General features: G+C 42.1%; 1 protein-coding gene across 1 annotated transcript in view; it reads left to right on the forward strand.

The window, feature by feature from the left end:
* The first annotated feature begins 1817 nt into the window (after positions 1-1817).
* KLF15 (KLF transcription factor 15) overlaps positions 1818-18704 on the forward strand; it is a 30438-nt gene continuing 13551 nt past the window's right edge. The window contains exons 1-2 of the mRNA XM_077451754.1: positions 1818-1987; positions 16415-17518. Coding sequence (XP_077307880.1) covers positions 1833-1987; positions 16415-17518 — 1259 coding nt within the window. The 5' untranslated portion in view covers positions 1818-1832. The remainder of the gene's footprint in view (positions 1988-16414; positions 17519-18704) is intronic.

Consider the following 18704-nt stretch of genomic DNA (forward strand, 5'->3'; position numbering starts at 1 on the left):
GAGAGCCCTAAACCCGGAAACATGCAGCTATGTACCAGCATGTCGCTATGCCTGTATGTATGTATTGGCCCTGTATCTGCAGTACGTTGAAGGTGGGCAGTCCAGAAATAGTCAAGTAATAAATAAATAAAATAAATAATCATTATAAATGAAAAAGAAATGAATAAAATAAATAAATTAACCCCAACCCTTTACCCTAATAATAATCCCTAACCTTTAACCCCCTAACCCTAATATTAAACCCTAACCTTAATATTAATCCCTAACCCTAATACTAATACCTAACCCCTAACCCTAATATGAATCCCTAACCCTAATATTAATCTATAACCCTAACCCTTAACCATAATATCAATCCCTAACCCTAATATTAATCCCTAACCCTAACACCTAATATTAAACCCTAACCATAATATTAGTCCCTAATCCTAACCCCTAACCTTAATATTAATCCCAAACCCTAATATTAATCCCTAACCCTAACACCTAACACTAATATTAATCCCTAACCCTAACACCAATCCCTAACCCTAACCCCTAACCTTAATATTAATCACTAACCCCAACACCTAACCCTAAACCTAATCCCTAGCCCTAGCTATAATATTAATCCCTAACCCTAATATTAATATGTAACCCTAACACCTAACCCTAATATTAATCCCTAACCCTAATATTAATCCCTAACCCTAATACCTAACCCTAATATGAATCCCTAACCCCTAACCTTAATATTAATACCTAACCCTAATATGAATCCCTAACCCCTAACCTTAATATTAATACCTAACCCTAATATGAATCCCTAACCCCTAACCATAATATTAATCCCTAACCCTAACCCCTAACCCTAAAATTAAACCCTAACCCTCATATAAATCCCTAACCCTAACACCCAACCCTAATATTAATCCCTAACCCTAACACCTAACCCTAATATTAATCCCTAACCCCTAACCTTAATATTAATCCCTAACCCTAACACCTAACCCTAATATGAATCCCTAACCCCTAACCTTAATATTAATCCCTAACACCTAATATTAATTTATAACCCCTAACACCTAATATTAATCCCTAACCCCTAACACCTAATATTAATCCCTAACACCTAACCCTAATATGAATCCCTTACCCCTATCCATAATACTAACCCCAAACCTTAATATTAATCACTAACCCTAACACCTAACCCTAATATTAATCCCAACCCCTTATATTTATCTCTAGCCCTACAATATCATAATAAGTAAATAAATAAGTAATAAACAAATAAATGGATTGACCCCAACCTTAAATGCCTAACAACCCCCCCCCCCCCCCCCCCAATAAATAAATAAATAAATAAATAATAACTAAATAATAAATAAAAGTGGATGAAAAAGCTGAAAAACATAGCAACAAATGATGAAACGGATGATATTTTTCTCTATTGGCCAATAAAAAAACAAAAACTCCAAAGCTAATAAACGCTTAAAAAATTCTCAGAAACGCGACGCTCAGGTGGGAATGGCGCCTCAATGCGATGCAGGTGAAGCGCACTTTTTATTTTTGCCTCCTCTCTTTTTCCGACACGCGGCGAGCCGGAGCGTAGAAAGTCGTCGGCGAAGACGATCCCTCGTCACATGCCTGGGGCATGCAGAAAGGAAACATTCCTGTACATTTCTTGGCTACAAAGCAAGGCTAAAAAGAAAGGAGGGGAGGGGGGAGCTCAAAACTCTCATTGACGACAAAAGCCCAAGCCACTCCCCCAGTGGCCCCAGGAGCCAATGAGGCGCCGAGCTGCGGTCGAGCCTTCTACAAGCCTTCCCTGATCCATACACAGTCATGTGATGATCCCAAGTAGTATTCCTGATCTGCAGGCACACAGTGAGGGTGAGTGGTGCTGCTGTCCCTGCGCCTGTCACTGCCCACCAAGGACAAGTAAAGGGTCAAGTTCAAATCTGTGGGCAATTCTCTGGGATCTGCTGTGTTGCTGGACTGGCAGGTAAGGAGCAGGATTGCAGGATATTCTGGGCTGCCTCTGCACTTCTCTCCCTAGCATATGGTGACCTTCTGCTGCTTACATGGAGGGGAAGGGGGACCTTTTCATTTGTGTCCCTTGCATGCAATATAAAAAAAATAAAAAATTCTCTCTGCCTATCACAGAGTAGCAATTCTGTAACTTGTAGATCTGTCTTTTCTGCAGAGGATAGTTTTTTGCCAAACCTGGTAATCCTGGATACAAAATGTCCTTATGTATTTATTGATTGCATCTACAAACTAGCACAGCATGCTGCAGATCGGTTTGCCATAGATTGCCATAGATTGTCAATATTTGTGTTTTTTATTTTTATTCGTTTTGTTTTCACTTGTTTAGTTCTTTAAAAGTCCAGAGAGAGGTTGTTTACTATACACTCAGCCTATAGGATGACAGGGGCGGCATTCCCTTCTATAGGGCGACATACTTTGTGACAGTGTGGAATTTCAGATGTATATATGATATAGAGGAATATACAATGCCACAGCCTGTCCCATGACAGATAGAGAAAGACAGACAGACAGACAAATACATACAAACAAATATAAAAAAATATATAAAAAATACATGAATTGATTGAGGGATACAAATACAGATGATAGATCAATAGATATATAAATCAATAGATAGATTCAAACATACTCTGTATACATACAAACATAATAAATAAATACATAAATACATTAATTAATTGAGGGATAGAAATACAGATGATAGATACATACAGTCATACATACCCTACTTACAAACAAACAAACAAACATAAATAAATAAATACATTGATTGAGGGATAGAAATACAGATGATTTATAGATAGATAGATAAATAGATTGATAGATCTCTATGTAAATATATACATATCTATATTTATTTTATAAATCTATGTATCTATCTTTCTATCTATCTATCTACCTATCATCTGTATTTCTATCCTTCAATCAATCAATCAATCAATCTATGTATGTATGTATGTATCTATCTATCTAACCATGTACACCTCCTGTATATATAATAAAATATTTACACACTTATGCTTAAATATATACCACTCTTCTAAAATAATTTAGCAACATTTTTTTTTTTTTTTGCAAGGTTTGAGTTTAGATTCATCAATATATATATATATATATATTTTTTATGTATGTGCTATCATTGGGGAATATTTATCAATGTTTCTGCCCAAGATTTACACACCTTTCACCCAAGATTCACACACCATTCACCCAAGATTTACACACCTTTCGCCCAAGATTTACACACCTTTCACCCAAAGTTTACACACCTTTCACTCAAGATTCACACACCTTTCACCCAAGGTTTACACAACTTTCACCCAAGATTCACACACCTTTCACCCAAGATTTACACACCTTTCACCCAAAGTTTACACACCTTTCACCCAAAGTTCACACACCTTTCACCCAAGATTTGCACATCTATCACCCAAAGTTTACACATCTTTCACCCAAAGTTTACACACCTTTCACCCAAAGTTCACACACCTTTCACCTAAGATTTACTCAAATTTCACCCAAGATTCACACACCTTTCACCCAAAATTCACATGACTTTCATCCCAAGATTTACACAAATTTCACCCAAGATTCACACACCTTTCCCCCAAGATTTACACACCTTTCCCCCAAGATTTACACACCTTTCACCCAATATTCACACACCTCTCCCCCAAGATTCATGCAACTTTCACCCAAGATTTATCCCCCCCCCCCCCCAAAGATTAAAGGTTTTGTTTGTTCATGTTTTCACCCAAGATTTAGACATTAGGCAAATAGGATTCAATTAGAAAAATGTCTGAATCTTAGGTGAAAACATTGGTGAATAGATCCCAAAAAGTGCACTATAGACATGCGTGGGTTAAGCTAGATAGATAAATAGATTGATTGAAGGATATAAATACAGATGTGCTATATAGATAGACAGACAGACACATAGAATGATTGATAGAAGATAGATAGAGAGATACATTGATTGAGGGGTACAAATACAGATGATAGATATGATCTATAGATTGGTTGATAGATGATGGAAGATAGATAGGTAGATAGGTAGGTAGATAGATAAAAGAGAGATTGATTGGTAGATAGATACATACATAGATAGTTTGATTCATTGATTGAAGAATAGATAGATAGATAGATAGATAGATAGATAGATAGATAGATAGATAGATAGATAGATAGATAGATAGATAGATAGATAGTAATGACCATGTATAGTATAATTCTATATGGATATTTTTGCTTCTTTCTGACACTTTACATTTATGGATACATCTGACATCTGATTTTTTGTATCTTCTACAACCCTCTAAATAGTTAAGAAATGATCAATAATATATCGCTATGTGTTATGTAACCAGATATTGGCAAGAGATCTATTGGAGCAATAAATTCAATACGTTGTGCTGCATTTGTTCTATGTGTAATGCGGGAGGGGGTATTTAACTGTGGCAGTGCCAGGCACTCGCAGGCTTGGTGGCAGCAGTGAGAGGCCACAGGTTGGCAGAGCTGTTGTGGAGAATGTTGACAGTATGAGTTGGAAGGGAGGGGGAAGGAGGGTTATTATCGGTCATGTGCAGTACTAGAGGCCGGGGAGAGGGAAGTGGAGTACAGCAGCTAAAGCACTCAATAACAGGCTGTACAATGAGCCATTCACAAACAGCACCAAGGCTAATCTGCCTTAACCATGACACTGCCGCCGCGTAACCCCTTACAGGCCACTACGCCACTTCACCTTGGGAATTCGGCAAAAATGTTCAGTTTCTCGGCTGTTCTGGGTTATCGGATATTCTGTTATACTCCTAGAATCATCAGCTTGGAGCAGGAGCCGCCGTATTCTATTAACAGACATTTCGTAGAACAACTGTCAAAGAAAAGTTAAAACTTAACAGCAATATTATAATCATAAACAGAAGATGAGAAGCTGCCTATGAGCGCAATCTTGGGTCGGCGAGTAGAAGTGCCGTAGCGGCAATGTCATTCCAGTTTTCTGTAGCATTCTGTTCCTTTTCTGAGATGTTCACACCTGGCATTATTAGTGTACTTTATCGTGTGCTTTATCTCTCAACAAGTGATAATTTGCATTTTTTTATGATTCCAGTATAAATTCAACACAACAATGATAAAAAGGTATAGTAAAGTATGCGTCGCAGAGGCCCCAGCAACACGCAATCAACACACAGTCACTTGTGGTGCGTTTTCATATGTGTTTAATAACAGCGAGATTAGCGGCAGGGAGTATGTACCCTGGGGCCAAATCAAAGGCTTTTCATCTAAGGCCAGCTGAGCATTGGAGAAACTTTTCTAAATCCCAACAAAAGTTTTGATTTTTGTCCATTATTTTTTTTTAAACATTCGCAGATGCAAAGATCTTTTCTCTTGCAGCAGAAACTATTTTTGTTACATATGTTACTAGACGGATACATTTGAGATAAGGGTTCTTTTTCACACCTGCTTGATGACAGCATAGTGATGCAAGATTTCATGCCTGTGACTTTAAAAAAGATGAGCTTACCAGCATGACATTTAGCTAATAGTAGATGAGCGCATTCAACCTGACGTGCTGTGTAATGTTGAAGATATGGTAGCTTAGTGGTTAGCACACCTGCTCAATATGCAGCATGGTGGCTGAGTGGTTCATACTTCTGCCTAGCAACAGTTGGGTGGTCAGTTTAAAGCGGTTCTGCACCTAAAAAAAAAATATTAAAAGCCAGCAGCTACTAATATTGCAGCTGCTGACTTTTAATAAAAATCACACTTACCTGTTCCAGGGTCCAGCGATGTCGGCGGCAGATGACGAGCGATCGCTCGTCTCGCTGCTGCCCCCGCCGCCATCCTCTGTCAGGGAATCGGGAAGTGAAGCATCGCGGCTTCACTGCCCGGTTCCCTACTGCGCATGCGCGAGTTGCGCTGCACGTCTCTTCTGGTTCCCCGCTGTGTCCTGGGAACTGTGTGTTTTCCCAGAACACAACGGGGGGGGGGGGGGGGGCGTCAGCGGGGGTCTGCGGCGGTCTGCCCGGAAGTGGGTGCAGATTGTGGCACAGGAGGGGGGAGGGATGAGATTAGCAGAACTAAAAATATCCCAAGCTTTGAACATCTCACGGAGTATGGCACAACTGCAAACCTACCAAGACATGGCCGTCCACCTAAACTGACAGGCCGGGCAAGGAGAGCATTCATCAGAGAAGCAGCCAAGAGGTCCATGGTAACTCTGGAGGAGCTGCAGAGATCCACAGCTCAGGTGGGAGAATCTGTCCACAGGACAACTATTAGTCGTGCTCTCCACAAATCTGGGCTTTATGGAGGAGTGGCAAGAAGAAAGACATTGGTGATAGAAAGCCATAAGAAGTCCTGTTTGCAGTTTGCAGTTTGTGAGAAGCCATGTGGGGGACACAACAAACGTGGAAGAAGGTGCTCTGGTCAGATGAGATCAACATTTTACTTTTTGGCCTAAAAGCAAAACGCTATGTATGGCGGAAAGCTATTGCACACTGCACATCGCCCTGAACACACCATCCCCACTGTGGATGAATTAAGGTGAAAAAACACAAGGGTTTACAACCCCTTTAAGTACATAGATTGTCAAATGCAAAATCTGCATAGTGTCCCAGTCCTGCCGATGATAGCAAATCACAGCTGCTGGAGGTGCTCATAGGGCTGGAGGAGAGGTAGAGGGGGTCCGCCTCCAACCTGACATCACTTCCACCCTATACCCACAGGGGTCCTGGAACTTCTGCTCCAGCTGTGTGAGCACCTCCAGCAGCTGTGATTTGCTATCATAATTAGCGGGACTGGGGACACCTATGTAGGTTTTCAATTTGACCAGATACTGTATGTATTTAAAGAGGTTGTAAACCTCCCTTTACACTTTGTACCTATAGGTAGGGCTAGAATAAGGCTTACCTATAGGTACTGTAAATATCTCCTAAACATGCGCTGATGATGTCATCGCCGTATGCGCTCTGAAGAAACACGCACCCGTGCCCTTTCTTCAGCAGCAAGTGCCGTGACCATCAGTGCCGTGAACAGGTTGCTCCCACTCGCGTGACGTCACGAGGCTCCGGCCAGTCCCAGAAGGAAGAGGGGCAAACATGGATGCGGCCTGCAGTGGGGATGGCACAGGCTTCGTTTGCAGGTAAGTGTCACATTATACCTTTACTTTGCAAGGGACGGAGATTTTTTTTTTTAAGCAAGGGGTTACTTCCTCTTTAAAAAAATTTATGCAATTTTTTTTTTCTTTTGAAGAAAAAGAATCATACTTACCTGGCTGGATGTAGCATCGGTCCAATACTGCATTTGTCCCCCAGTGCCTCTAACACTGAGAACCGAGCGATCATACATCACCGATCGCTCAGCTCTCACAGCTCCTTGAGCAGAGAACTTTCTGCCGCCTCTTTGCTCACTGGATTGCTTGGCTGTGGAGGGGGCAGGAGCGGGCAGCTCAGGCTCTTAGCGGCTCACTGAGGGGCCGATCCAGGCATGTGGGCGAATCCCGACTCCATTTAGGCCAGCTGTCTACTGAGAACGGGTCACAGGAGTGCAGAACGAACTGCACTCCTGTGATCCACAGGATAAGTACAGCCAAATAAGCGTTAGTTAAATTTTTTTTTTTAATAAACTGCCCACTAGATGGCACTTCCCTTTCTATACACACACACACAGAAGCCATGGGGAAAATCACATGTGATGCAAACAGGAATAGCACGATTCCTGTTCAAATAGCATGCGATTGATTGCAGTGTGATTTGCGCCCATTTATTTTGTAATGACACAAATCGCATGCAACGTATCGGTACTCGGTATCAGCGACAATAAACCGGTATCGGTGCAACCCTAGCTGGTAGGTAATTGTCTCTTGGCTCTAGTAAGCATGGGAGTTAAGGATCTTAGATTGTAAACTCGTTGAGGACAGGAACTGATGTCAATGTACAATATATGCACAGCACCATGAAAATGAATGGTACTATATAAATGCCTGTGATAAATAAAAATAAGATGTTGCATAGCTTGTCCAAGGCCAAGCTACTTGTTCAATCTTACTTTAAAAAACGGACAACAGTTTTTGGATTTTCAAAAATGCCTGATCAAAGGTTTTCTTTTTTTTTTTTTTTTTTTTTGCTGCCTGCCAACTGTCAGGTTAGGATAGGACACAAACTATCCTAGTTTAGAAGTTTAGATCTTTGCTGCATGGTTTAGAACTTGAAGCTTGTGGTGAGCACAGTGTTCCAACGTTTGTACAGATGTCCGCTTACACTAACAGACCAGCATCTGTAGCAGCGTGGTGCAGGCACCCAGCAATGTGTCAAAAATTCAAACGGACCCCTGAAAATCTTCACAAACATCAGAACTTGGCCCGTGCTCTCAATTGTACGACTTTTATTTTAACAGGACCACTACGTGAACATGGGTCGGGGATGGACTGCAGCTTGTGGCAGATTCATTTTCAAGGGCAGAAGCTTTGTAAGAAGGATTAGATGAAGAATTCCAGAATAGCAGTTGTGGAATGCAAAAGCCTGGGGCATGAGTAGTGTTCCTGTGTCTTAGTTACCCTTGTTGTGGTTAACCCTTAGCAAAGTGAGCTACAGGCAAGGTTGTACAATGGTAGCTCGCTTTTCTTATGGTAGCTTCACTTATCTAGTAGTAGTTAGTCACGTTCAACTAGACTTGTTCTGTAATGATGAAGGTATTGCATAGCTTCATCGAGCCTAAAAATCTCATCGACATTACATAAAAAGTCCAATTGAATGTGACTACTACTAGCTCCACCATGAGCTGGATAACAGAGAACCTTCATAGACATAGCTGGTCACTTATCTAGTAGTAATTATTCATGTTCAAGTGGACACTGTTCCATAAGGTTGACAACATTTTGTAACTTCTCCAAGCCACACAATGTCTTCAACATTACAGAACAAGTCCAGTTGAATGTGGCCAACAACTATTAGCTCTACCATGACCTGGACAAATAAGAAACTTAATAGACATAGCTGGTCACTTATCTAGTAGTAGTTTTATCATGGTAAACTAGACACTTTTCCAGAGGGTGGAGGAATTTTGTAACTTCTCCAAGCCGCTCAATATCTTCAACATTACAGAACAAGTCCAGTTGAATGTGAACAACTACTACTAGCTGCACCATAACCTGGACAAATGAGAACCTTCATAGACATAGCTGGTCACTTACCTGGTAGTAGCAAGTCACATTCAACTGGACTTGTTCTGTAAAGCTAAAAACATTTTGTAGCTTCTCCAAGCCACACAATGTCTTTAACAAGTCCAGTTGAATATGACTAATGCCACGTACACACGATCGGATTATCTGGCAGAGCAGAGTCCGCCAGACAAATCCGCCCGCGTGTGGGCTCCGGCTGACTTTTTCTTCCCAAAAGTCCAGTGGACCTTCGCTGCAAAGTCCGGCGGGTTGTCTGCCGGACTAAGTCCGCCGGGTAGTCTGATAGTGTGTACGCGGCATAAGTAGCACTAGCTCTACCATTACCTGGAAAAATGAGAACCTTCATAGACATAGCTTGTCACTTGGTTCTGAAACCACTTCTATCTGATCTTGCAAAAATAGGTATCCTCCATTGGAACTCTGCAGGTCAAGCAATGATTGTAGCTAACACAACTTTCCATGCTTGATATTCTTCTTTGACTCAAGACCCTTTGTCTAATTACAAATTCATGTCAATGTTTAGTAACTTTCTGATCTTCCTGATGGCTTTGCAGATGTGGATCTTTTACAAACTTGGTGATGTTTGGCCATCATGATGAACGATTCCCAGTTCCCACCTACCCTAGACGTGAGCAGTTCCAAATCTAATAGGACAACATGAGGGGGTCCCAGCAATTTCTCTGCCCTACCTTGTGTAATTGGGTTCCTAAATCTCAAAGGGCTGCTGTGCAACTGCACAGTCTGCCCAAATAGTGTTCCAACTGAGGGTAGATGCAAGGCACTAAACACAAGTTCTTTTGTAGTTAACGTAAAGTGTTTAGTTGGGTCTAAAAGAGCTTTGGTGTGGTAGCTCTCCTCCAAGTAGGGCTCTTCCCAGTCACCGGTTCACTGGGGTTGGGCAATCAATGTGTATGTGAACCAGAAAGAGTACCTATATATGTATAAAATACATACTTAGACTCTCATCACATGTATTTGGTGCCCCTTTCCGGTTCAAATCCACATAGATTACTGTACAAACAGTGTGCCTGCCTTGTAGAGATAAGCTCAATGTTGTGCCCATTGCAATTCCTGTATAAATCATCAATATTGTAATAGCAAAATTTCCTTAGTAGACCCATTTTTTCTGAAGGCATAGATCAAACTGTATCAATATGAAGCCCATCCTGTAAAGACTTGGTGTTAAGCAACAGCTAGACTGTAGACCAGAAAGGGAACAAACAGCCATTTTGCTAAAGAGTGTTAGCTCTCCAACTCTTGCTAAATCCTAATGGAATAACTTTGGTTTGCAAAATGGTATTATTGGGTTATTTGACCTGGGAGTGGCGATCTGGGGGTGACACTATGGGTTTGGGACCCCACTGTGTGAAACTGCATTAGTCCACAACACCACTAGTCTTTTCTTTTCTGCACATCACCTCATGAGTTAAGGGTCATACACATGGACCGAATATCGGGCGGTATCAGCTGGTTCAATAGAAACCGGCCGCCATTCGATCCGTGTGTACCGGAGCTGGTCTGACAGAAGCTCTCAGAGCATCTGGCTTCTGTGGAAGGGTCATGACCGAAAAACGTCTGTTGATCAGCACTCTCGGCCAATGGCTGAGAGCGCTCACCGGTGTGTTCTGGCTGGGGGGCCATCCCTCTGTTAGGACACAATAGCTCAGCGGGGAAGATCGCTGTACTAACATCGGATTGCTAGTACTGGATCTCATCCCGAGCTCTTCGTTTTTTTTTTTTTGTCCATCCCGCTTGGTTGAACGAAAAAAATTTTTTATTGGCTTCAGGCCTTTTTGCCAAGACAAGGTCAATTTTGTTTACCAGGCTACAAGGCCTAGCCATTAACACACACATTGGCAGCTTATTTATTTTTCCCATGTGTTTATCACTTTTTTTGTGTTTTTTTTTTCACTCCATTGGTTAGAGGGTAAGAATCTTACCCTCCTACCCTGAAGTCTTGGGGGAAGATGTGTGGCCATTAGATTCGTTCCTCCCCAGTCTTGGGGGCCTCGCTTTGGTAGAGCCTTCACCTAGTACTCTGTGGTTGGCTTTGACTGATGGTAATGAGGAGAGGGGTCCATCAGGATTTTAGGCAAGTTGAACCAGAGTGTCCTTGCCCCTGTCAGGAACCTTTTGCCATGGAGAGTCAGGGAAATCCTTCTTTGGTAGGGGACCAGCGACACACCCTGTTCATTTTTTTGTGTGTGTATCACATGCACTTTTTTTGGTTCACTTGGTGTTCGTTTTTTGGGCACCGTGTGCCCAAAGAAGAAAAGGAGAAAAAAGATCTGCTCAGAAATCTAGGGGGATCATGTGTGGCCATGGGGTTCTTTCCTTCGCTGTCTTGGGAAGGAAGGGGGAGAGTGCTAGCCTTGCTTTGAGAGAGCCCTCATCTGCTACTTGGTGGTTGGCTTCAGCTAGCCATATGGAGAGGGGTCCACGAAGCCTTTGTGCTAAGGACCAGTGTGCCTCCTTGTCAGGAGCCTTGCAACTCTAGAGGTAAGGGAAGAGTCGTTCCTCTTCAGGAAGGGACCAGTGACACATCTTGTGCATGGTTTTGATTTACTTGATGCTTCCACACCCATCGCAGTCTAAAAACAAAATGGCTTTATAGGCATGCAGTAAGGCTGGGGGCATGTGTCATATGACCATGCAAAAGCTACTCTTTATATCAGGGGTCCCAAACTGGTGGCCCTCCAGCGGTTGTGAAACTACAAGTCCCATGAGGCATTGCAAGGCTGACAGTTACAAGCATGACTCTTACAGGCAGAGACATGATGGGACTTGTAGCTTCGCAATAGCTGGAGGGTCGCCAGTTTGAGACCCCTGCTTAAAATGGTTCTCTGTATTTCCAATACATTACCCTTTACCATGATGGATTTGCGTATCGCAGCTGCTTTCTGTGTGTTCCCCAACTGGAGGAATTACAGAATTTCAGATGAAAGTAATTTTGGCCTCCCGTTATGGATCCTGCCAAACACAAAAATGTTAATTGCCTCCAGAGTCTAGAGTCAAAAGACATTTGAGACAATTTAAAGGGAACATCGCCTTTCCACAGCTGGGTGTCTGCAACTCCTGTTTTTTTTATCTCCGATCCGACAAGTTCAAGCCTCATATCTGCAGGAATATATACACTTGACAAGGGACACTTGTCAAGTGTATCAGCTGATAATATTAGCACTTCTGCAGGTGAAGTTTATTACCCATAATGCACAGGGAAGGTATTTTCGGGCTTTGGTGAAAAGCTATTGCAAAGAGCCGCATTGCAAGTAAGGGCTCTGATACAGTAACCTGAGTGCACAGCTGATCATACACTATACAACCTGATTGTACAATCTCCATGGGACCTTCTGTCATCTATGTATGTGTAAGGACTCACCTTAATTTGTATCCATTCATGCAGGCCCTTGCTTTAGTCATAATTGTTGCTAGAGCTAAAGGAGACTATAAAATCGGAATGTAACGTGGTGAGCTTAGGGTTTAATAAAGCTATACAGCCTGAAGTGTTTGCAAATTTTTTAGTTTTACATTTAAAAAAAAAATGATGGATTTGCTGTACTGAGATTACGGCAGCTCTGATAGAACTCTATTACTCCCCCCAAAGCTCAATAATAACGCCATATTGCTAATGTAGAGTGACTGGCACTTCTCAGCTTTTCTAAGGAGAAGAAAGTATCCTAACGGGAGGAATAAAATACCGTCCGTCACAAAGAACAAGGGATCCCGATTGGCTGAGCTGGGATCACGGCATGCTGGTAGGGTCATGCCTCTGATTAATAAGTAACACTTCAAAGTCACTGATAACATTTGAACAATCTTTCCAGCTCAGGAACGAGCACACATGGCATTGGCGGGGGGGGGGGGGGGGGGGGGGGGATCGGTGGCTCAGCTGATTAGTTCTTGTTTGTCCAGTTTCCAGAGCGGAAAATTTTTTGTAGCTTTTTAGAAAAGAAACAGGTGCAGCTGTTACCGCATCCCAATATCGGTTGGGGACAGCTGTGAAAATCATATTCGGTTATTAGTAAGCCAGTTAATAACACCAGGGGCCGGGCCAAGGGATAGGCAGAAGAGGCAGCTGCCTTGGGCGCTTTAACGGGAGGGCACAAAAAGGACAGGACCTGCAACTTATGCTAGGGGTATGCATTCTGGCCTTTTCACATTGGGTGCTAAAGGACCTTGTACACTATAGGTTATATTTATTAAACTATTTAAAGAGCTATTCGCCCATTACAGAGAAATCGACTTCTTTGCAGTGTATAGCAGTGGTTCTCAAGGGACCTCCGCTGGGCCGCAGCCTCATTGCTCCCGATCCTCCACACAGCTTCAAATCCCCTAACCTCTTTCAGTGCTACCTAACCTCCTACAGTGCCCCCTGAAAGCCCTTAGCCCCCACAGTGCCTCCCCAGTTCCTCCAGCTCTTCACAGTGGCCTCAACTTCCAACAGTGTCTCACAGTATCTGACAACAGTACTGTATAAATATTTGTTTTATAGCTTTTTGGCCACAGAATGCTTTGGAAGACATTACTGGGCCGTGGTCTCAATAAGTTGAGAACCCCTGGCCTATAGGCATGTGCCTACTGTGTCTAATGGTAAATCCGGTCCAAATGAAATGCCGTTCAAGTAGAGTCCCTTGTTCCTGAAGAAGCCGATCAAGGCGAAACATGTTGAACGTACTGGGATGGAACCTCTATTGGTCTTTAAAGAGAATGTCACCTGTACTTATGGACTAGGTGTCAATTATTGACCATAGGGAATTGTATTAAATGTTTGACTTCTTTATATTTTGTGAAGTATATGTGAAATAAACTTGTATTTATTTTAGTACATTTTTTCTAATTAATCTTTGTTTTTCATTTTCAATATTTGGTGCCGCAAAAGTCCCTTACCTCCAAACTTTTTGTGCATATTGACGATAGTAATCACCACTATAACATCAGACTATCGCATTGCATAAAATAGAACTCATTCTATACAGTAAGGTTGTCGCAGTGTGCTTGATGTCTTGTAAAGTTGTAGCGTAGTAAAACTTGGCTCGCTCTACATGTTGCGCACTGAGCGCTTCTTCAGAAGCTTAATGCCCTGTACACACGGTCGGAAATTCCGATGGAAAAGGTCCGATCGGATTATGTTTTCGGAAAATCCGATCGTGTGTGGGCTCCGTCGGAAATCCCAATAGAAAAAGTTTGAGAGCAGGATCTAAAATTTTCCGACAGCAAAATACTATCTGACTTTTTCCGATCGTTTGTAAAGAATTCCAACGGACAATGTGCCACGCATGCTCAGATTAAATGATGAGACCAAAGCTATTAGCTACTAGCCTCTACGTAGTCCCGTCATACATTTTTTACGTCACTTCGTTCCGAACGATCGGATTTTCTGACAACTTTGTCCGACTGTGTGTATGCAACACAAGTTTCGACCAAAATCCGTTGGAAAAAATCTGACAGATTTTGTGGTCGGAATGTCCGACCGTGTGTACAGGGCATAAGGCAAGTATTATGTGTAAAAAGAAAGCTAACATAAACAGCATATATATAAAACATAGATAACTTGGACATATAAAAATCACAAAGATATGAGACATAAAAGTGAAATATTCCACTGGAATTCTTTTACTCTATTTGATCAATATCGGTTATATGAAATAAATACAGTATGTGCTGCTGCAAAGCAACCAATCAGAACCCTCATTGAAAATGCCCATCCGGCTACGATAAGATGATCAATAGCCGCACTCAGATTTTAAATTTTGCAAATTTTGCAAATTTTGCAAATTCTTACGATTTTTTATTTTGTTTTACCATTTGACTCGTTGAGGTGAAAACAATGTTTTGCCGCGTTCTTCTTTAACTTGAACTCAGCAGAGGCTGACCCTGGAAACGGAGTGGGGGGGGGGGGGGGGGGTTAAGGCCGTCTATAACTCTCCATTGACTATTCATGTTCAGGATCAGCGGTGTTAGCATGAAGAATTGGGGCCTGTGCTGGAGGCAACATGACTGGGGTTTTCATACATGCACAGTCACGGCCCTCATATGATGGGGGGGGGGGTATGACTGGTACTCTTGTAATGCTCACAATTTTCCTCAGAAAGGGCCCTTTATCTGCGCGCCCCAGTGGAGCCAGCAATCTCGCCCCGTGCTCGGAGCTGATAGCCAGTTCCAGCTTGGTCCGTATGTCCCTGCATCAAGCCGTCTCATTAACAAGACATTCCTCCTTTCATTTACCGCTTTTTGGGGCCAAAGGGAATAGCGATACAGAATGTACTCAGAGTTCTCCTGGCTGCTGTAAGCAGCGATGACTTCTAGAGTTTATTTAAAGGGAACCTGGCTCCAAGAAGTGAGAGCTTTGACATGCAGCAGGTCCCCCCGTCATATAAAGAAATGTTTTTGTTGGTTCTGTGAGTGGCCGGAATAATGTTCCAGTATGAAATTCACTCTCAGTGTGACTTTTACTAAATACAAAAAAAAAAAAAAAAAAAAGGTGTCCAGCCAAAACTTTTTTCCTTTGTTTTTTGGTTGAGTAGGGAAGGGTCAGAATTCCTGTTGGGTTTTTATACGGGACTCCATTTATGGGATTTACTCACTTCCTGTCCGGCATATAATGCTTTACCAGATGGGAAGTAAGGAGCTGGTAGACACGTGCAATTAGTTTTGTTCTGAATTTGTTTTTTAACTAATTTCAACAAATTTGTTAATTCGGAAATATCAAAATGAACAAATTAAAATTTTTCCAAATATTCAAAAAATTTTTCCAAATATTCCTAAATTCAAATATTTGAAAATTCATAAATTCGTAGATTTGGAAATTCGGAAATTCAAGCAGTAGTTATCAGCCCTGCCTTGGGTTTTCTGTGGACTACAGAACACCTCGCCTCTGTTATAGAGACGAGTAGAGTGGGAGGTATTCTGTAGTTTTAACATTCATCTTGTCCTATGGTGATAATGCTGCTGTTCCATAGATACATTACAGTAGAGTGAGGGTGCATTGTCGCCCTGGGACAGGAAGTGTGTTACTAACAGGATCACCAGGTTAATATTAAGAAGAAAAAAAATCAAACACTACATCTAAGGACTAATAAGCTACAATATTTACTTGGGTAGGGCTCATATTAATTGGTTTACTGCTGAAGAGCATATAACATTGACTGGATTAGCATCATTTGTTATCACCCTATTTGACATATATGCTTTTTTCTTTTTCAGAGTCCCCACCCACTTTTGCCACTTTGCTTATGCCGCTGGGACCTTCTCAGAAGCTCCTCTAGGAATGGTGGATCATTTGCTTCTTAGAGATGAGCGCTTTTCAACCAATCCATCTGCTGTTGGTTTCACCACCGACATGTTAATGGGTGGAAGGGTCTACCAGATGTTGCCTTCCCCCACTTCAGAGGATGATAGTGACTCTTCCAGCTTTCGATCCTGTTCCAGTCCAGACTCTCAAGTCCTAAGCTCCAGTTATGGCAGCACATGTAGCGCCGAAAGCCAGGATAGCATTCTAGACTACCTTCTGTCCCAAACTTCTTTGAGCAACACCTCATTGTCTTGGTGGGACAAAAGAAATCAACAGACAATGGTCAAAGAGGAGTTCTTCAGAGTTCCGGAGTTTGGGGTGGACTTAGAGGAGACGCCATTGTTTCATCCCACCTTGGATGAAATCCAGGAGTTTCTGGAGGAAAAAATGAGCACAGACTTCAAGGCCGAAACTCAACATGAAGTTAGAGAGCTGAGGAACTGTGGTCATTTGTTTTCTGAGCAGCTCAAACAGACCTCTATGGTGGTCGCCAATAATATGAGAGAGGATACAAATGAGGAGTCCAAAAGCTTTTCACAAGAAGAGTCTAGCAGTAAATGCTCAGGCACCCTCGCTGTGGAAGGAGGGATACCAGTTATACTTCAGATCCAGCCTATAGAGATCAAACAAGAGTCAAACACCAGCCAAGCCTCACCAACACAGTTTCCAGAGAATATTAAAGTGGCCCAACTTCTGGTCAACATCCAAGGCCAGACATTTGCACTGGTCCCACAGCTGGTCCAGTCATCAAACTTGTCCTCTAAATTTGTTCGTATCGCCCCAGTACCCATTGCTGCTAAACCCATGGGCCCTGGAGGTGGAGCTCAGGGACAATCTGGGCACATGTCGGGTCAGAAATTCCCAAAAAACCCAGCTGCTGAACTGATAAAAATGCACAAATGTTCCTTTCCTGGATGTACCAAAATGTATACCAAGAGCAGCCATCTCAAAGCTCACCTACGGAGACATACTGGGGAAAAGCCCTTTGCTTGTACTTGGCCTGGCTGTGGTTGGAGGTCAGTATCATTTTTAAAAATCCTTTTGCCAATGTTTAGTGAATGCATAATCAATAATATGCATGCACATTCATGAAAACGTTCAAAAGTTCTTTATTGTGTACCTGTGATTTTGATTGCTGGACCCCTACTAACCAGCATGGCAAGTATAAAGAAGAATGTAAGAAAAGAGATCTTACGAGGGAAGTCCCTGAGAGAATATTGATAGACTTTTAGAAAGTTGTGGACCTCTGTCTGGTTCTAATTGCTTAGAATCAACAATAAATTCCACACTGTCGTGAAATTACTACGGTATAGGGGCTGCTAGGCAATCAGGGCCACTGTCAAAAATGTATTGCAAGAGCAAGCCACAACACCATGTGCATGAAAGATTATTTACTAAAGTCCCATCTATAACCAAACTAACATTTTGGAGATATGGGGTTACCTGATCTGTTTTGTCAACTTGAAAAAGAGGACCCCTTGGTTTGGACTCAAATGGAACTTCCGTGCACCTTTTTTCATGTGCATGGTGCACTGACCTTCTCCCCCAATGGTTGTTAATGCTACCCCCTCTGTTCCTGTCCTGCATACCACCCAAACAGCAACAAAACCAAGATGGTTTCCTTTCATGTTCTATCTTATTGACAAAACAGGAAATGAGGTTAAATCTTGAATAGTGGTTCTAAAGCTGGTCATAGATGAATCAAAATTGTGTTTGTTCAGCAGGAACTGACACATTTTGATCCATGTATGGCCACTGTGGTTGAACAGAGGTTGATCTACTGTTCACCCACCCTGTTGGATTTTAGCTGCTCAATCAGCGCTGCAGGTTATCAATTGCATTGCCAATCTGTGTATTTTGATGGTGGGTAATTCTCCCTGCTGTCAGAATACAATGACACAGTGAGGAGGATTATCTCATCCACCTCAATGGGGGATGGGGGAATCGGGTCAGGTTTTTTTGTTTTGTTCAACCTGCTGGTTGAATGGGAAAAAAATATTAATCTATGGCCAGCTTAACGCCTCCAACCTTTATCCAAAAAAGAACAGTAAAAAACATGCCTGGAACCCAACTTTGTGATGAAGGCCTTCTCAATGACCCCATTGCTGGACCTTTTCTGTAAAAACAACTGGGAGAGAATTAGCCCCATCAATGGAATAACTTTAATAATTACCTTTAGTATACAAATCCAGATTCCAGGGG

Source organism: Lithobates pipiens, unplaced genomic scaffold, assembly GCF_037356315.1.
Source record: "Lithobates pipiens isolate NorthernLeopardFrog02 unplaced genomic scaffold, aLitPip1_a1.2 Scaffold_23, whole genome shotgun sequence".
In the NCBI taxonomy this organism is placed as follows: Eukaryota; Metazoa; Chordata; class Amphibia; order Anura; family Ranidae; genus Lithobates; species Lithobates pipiens.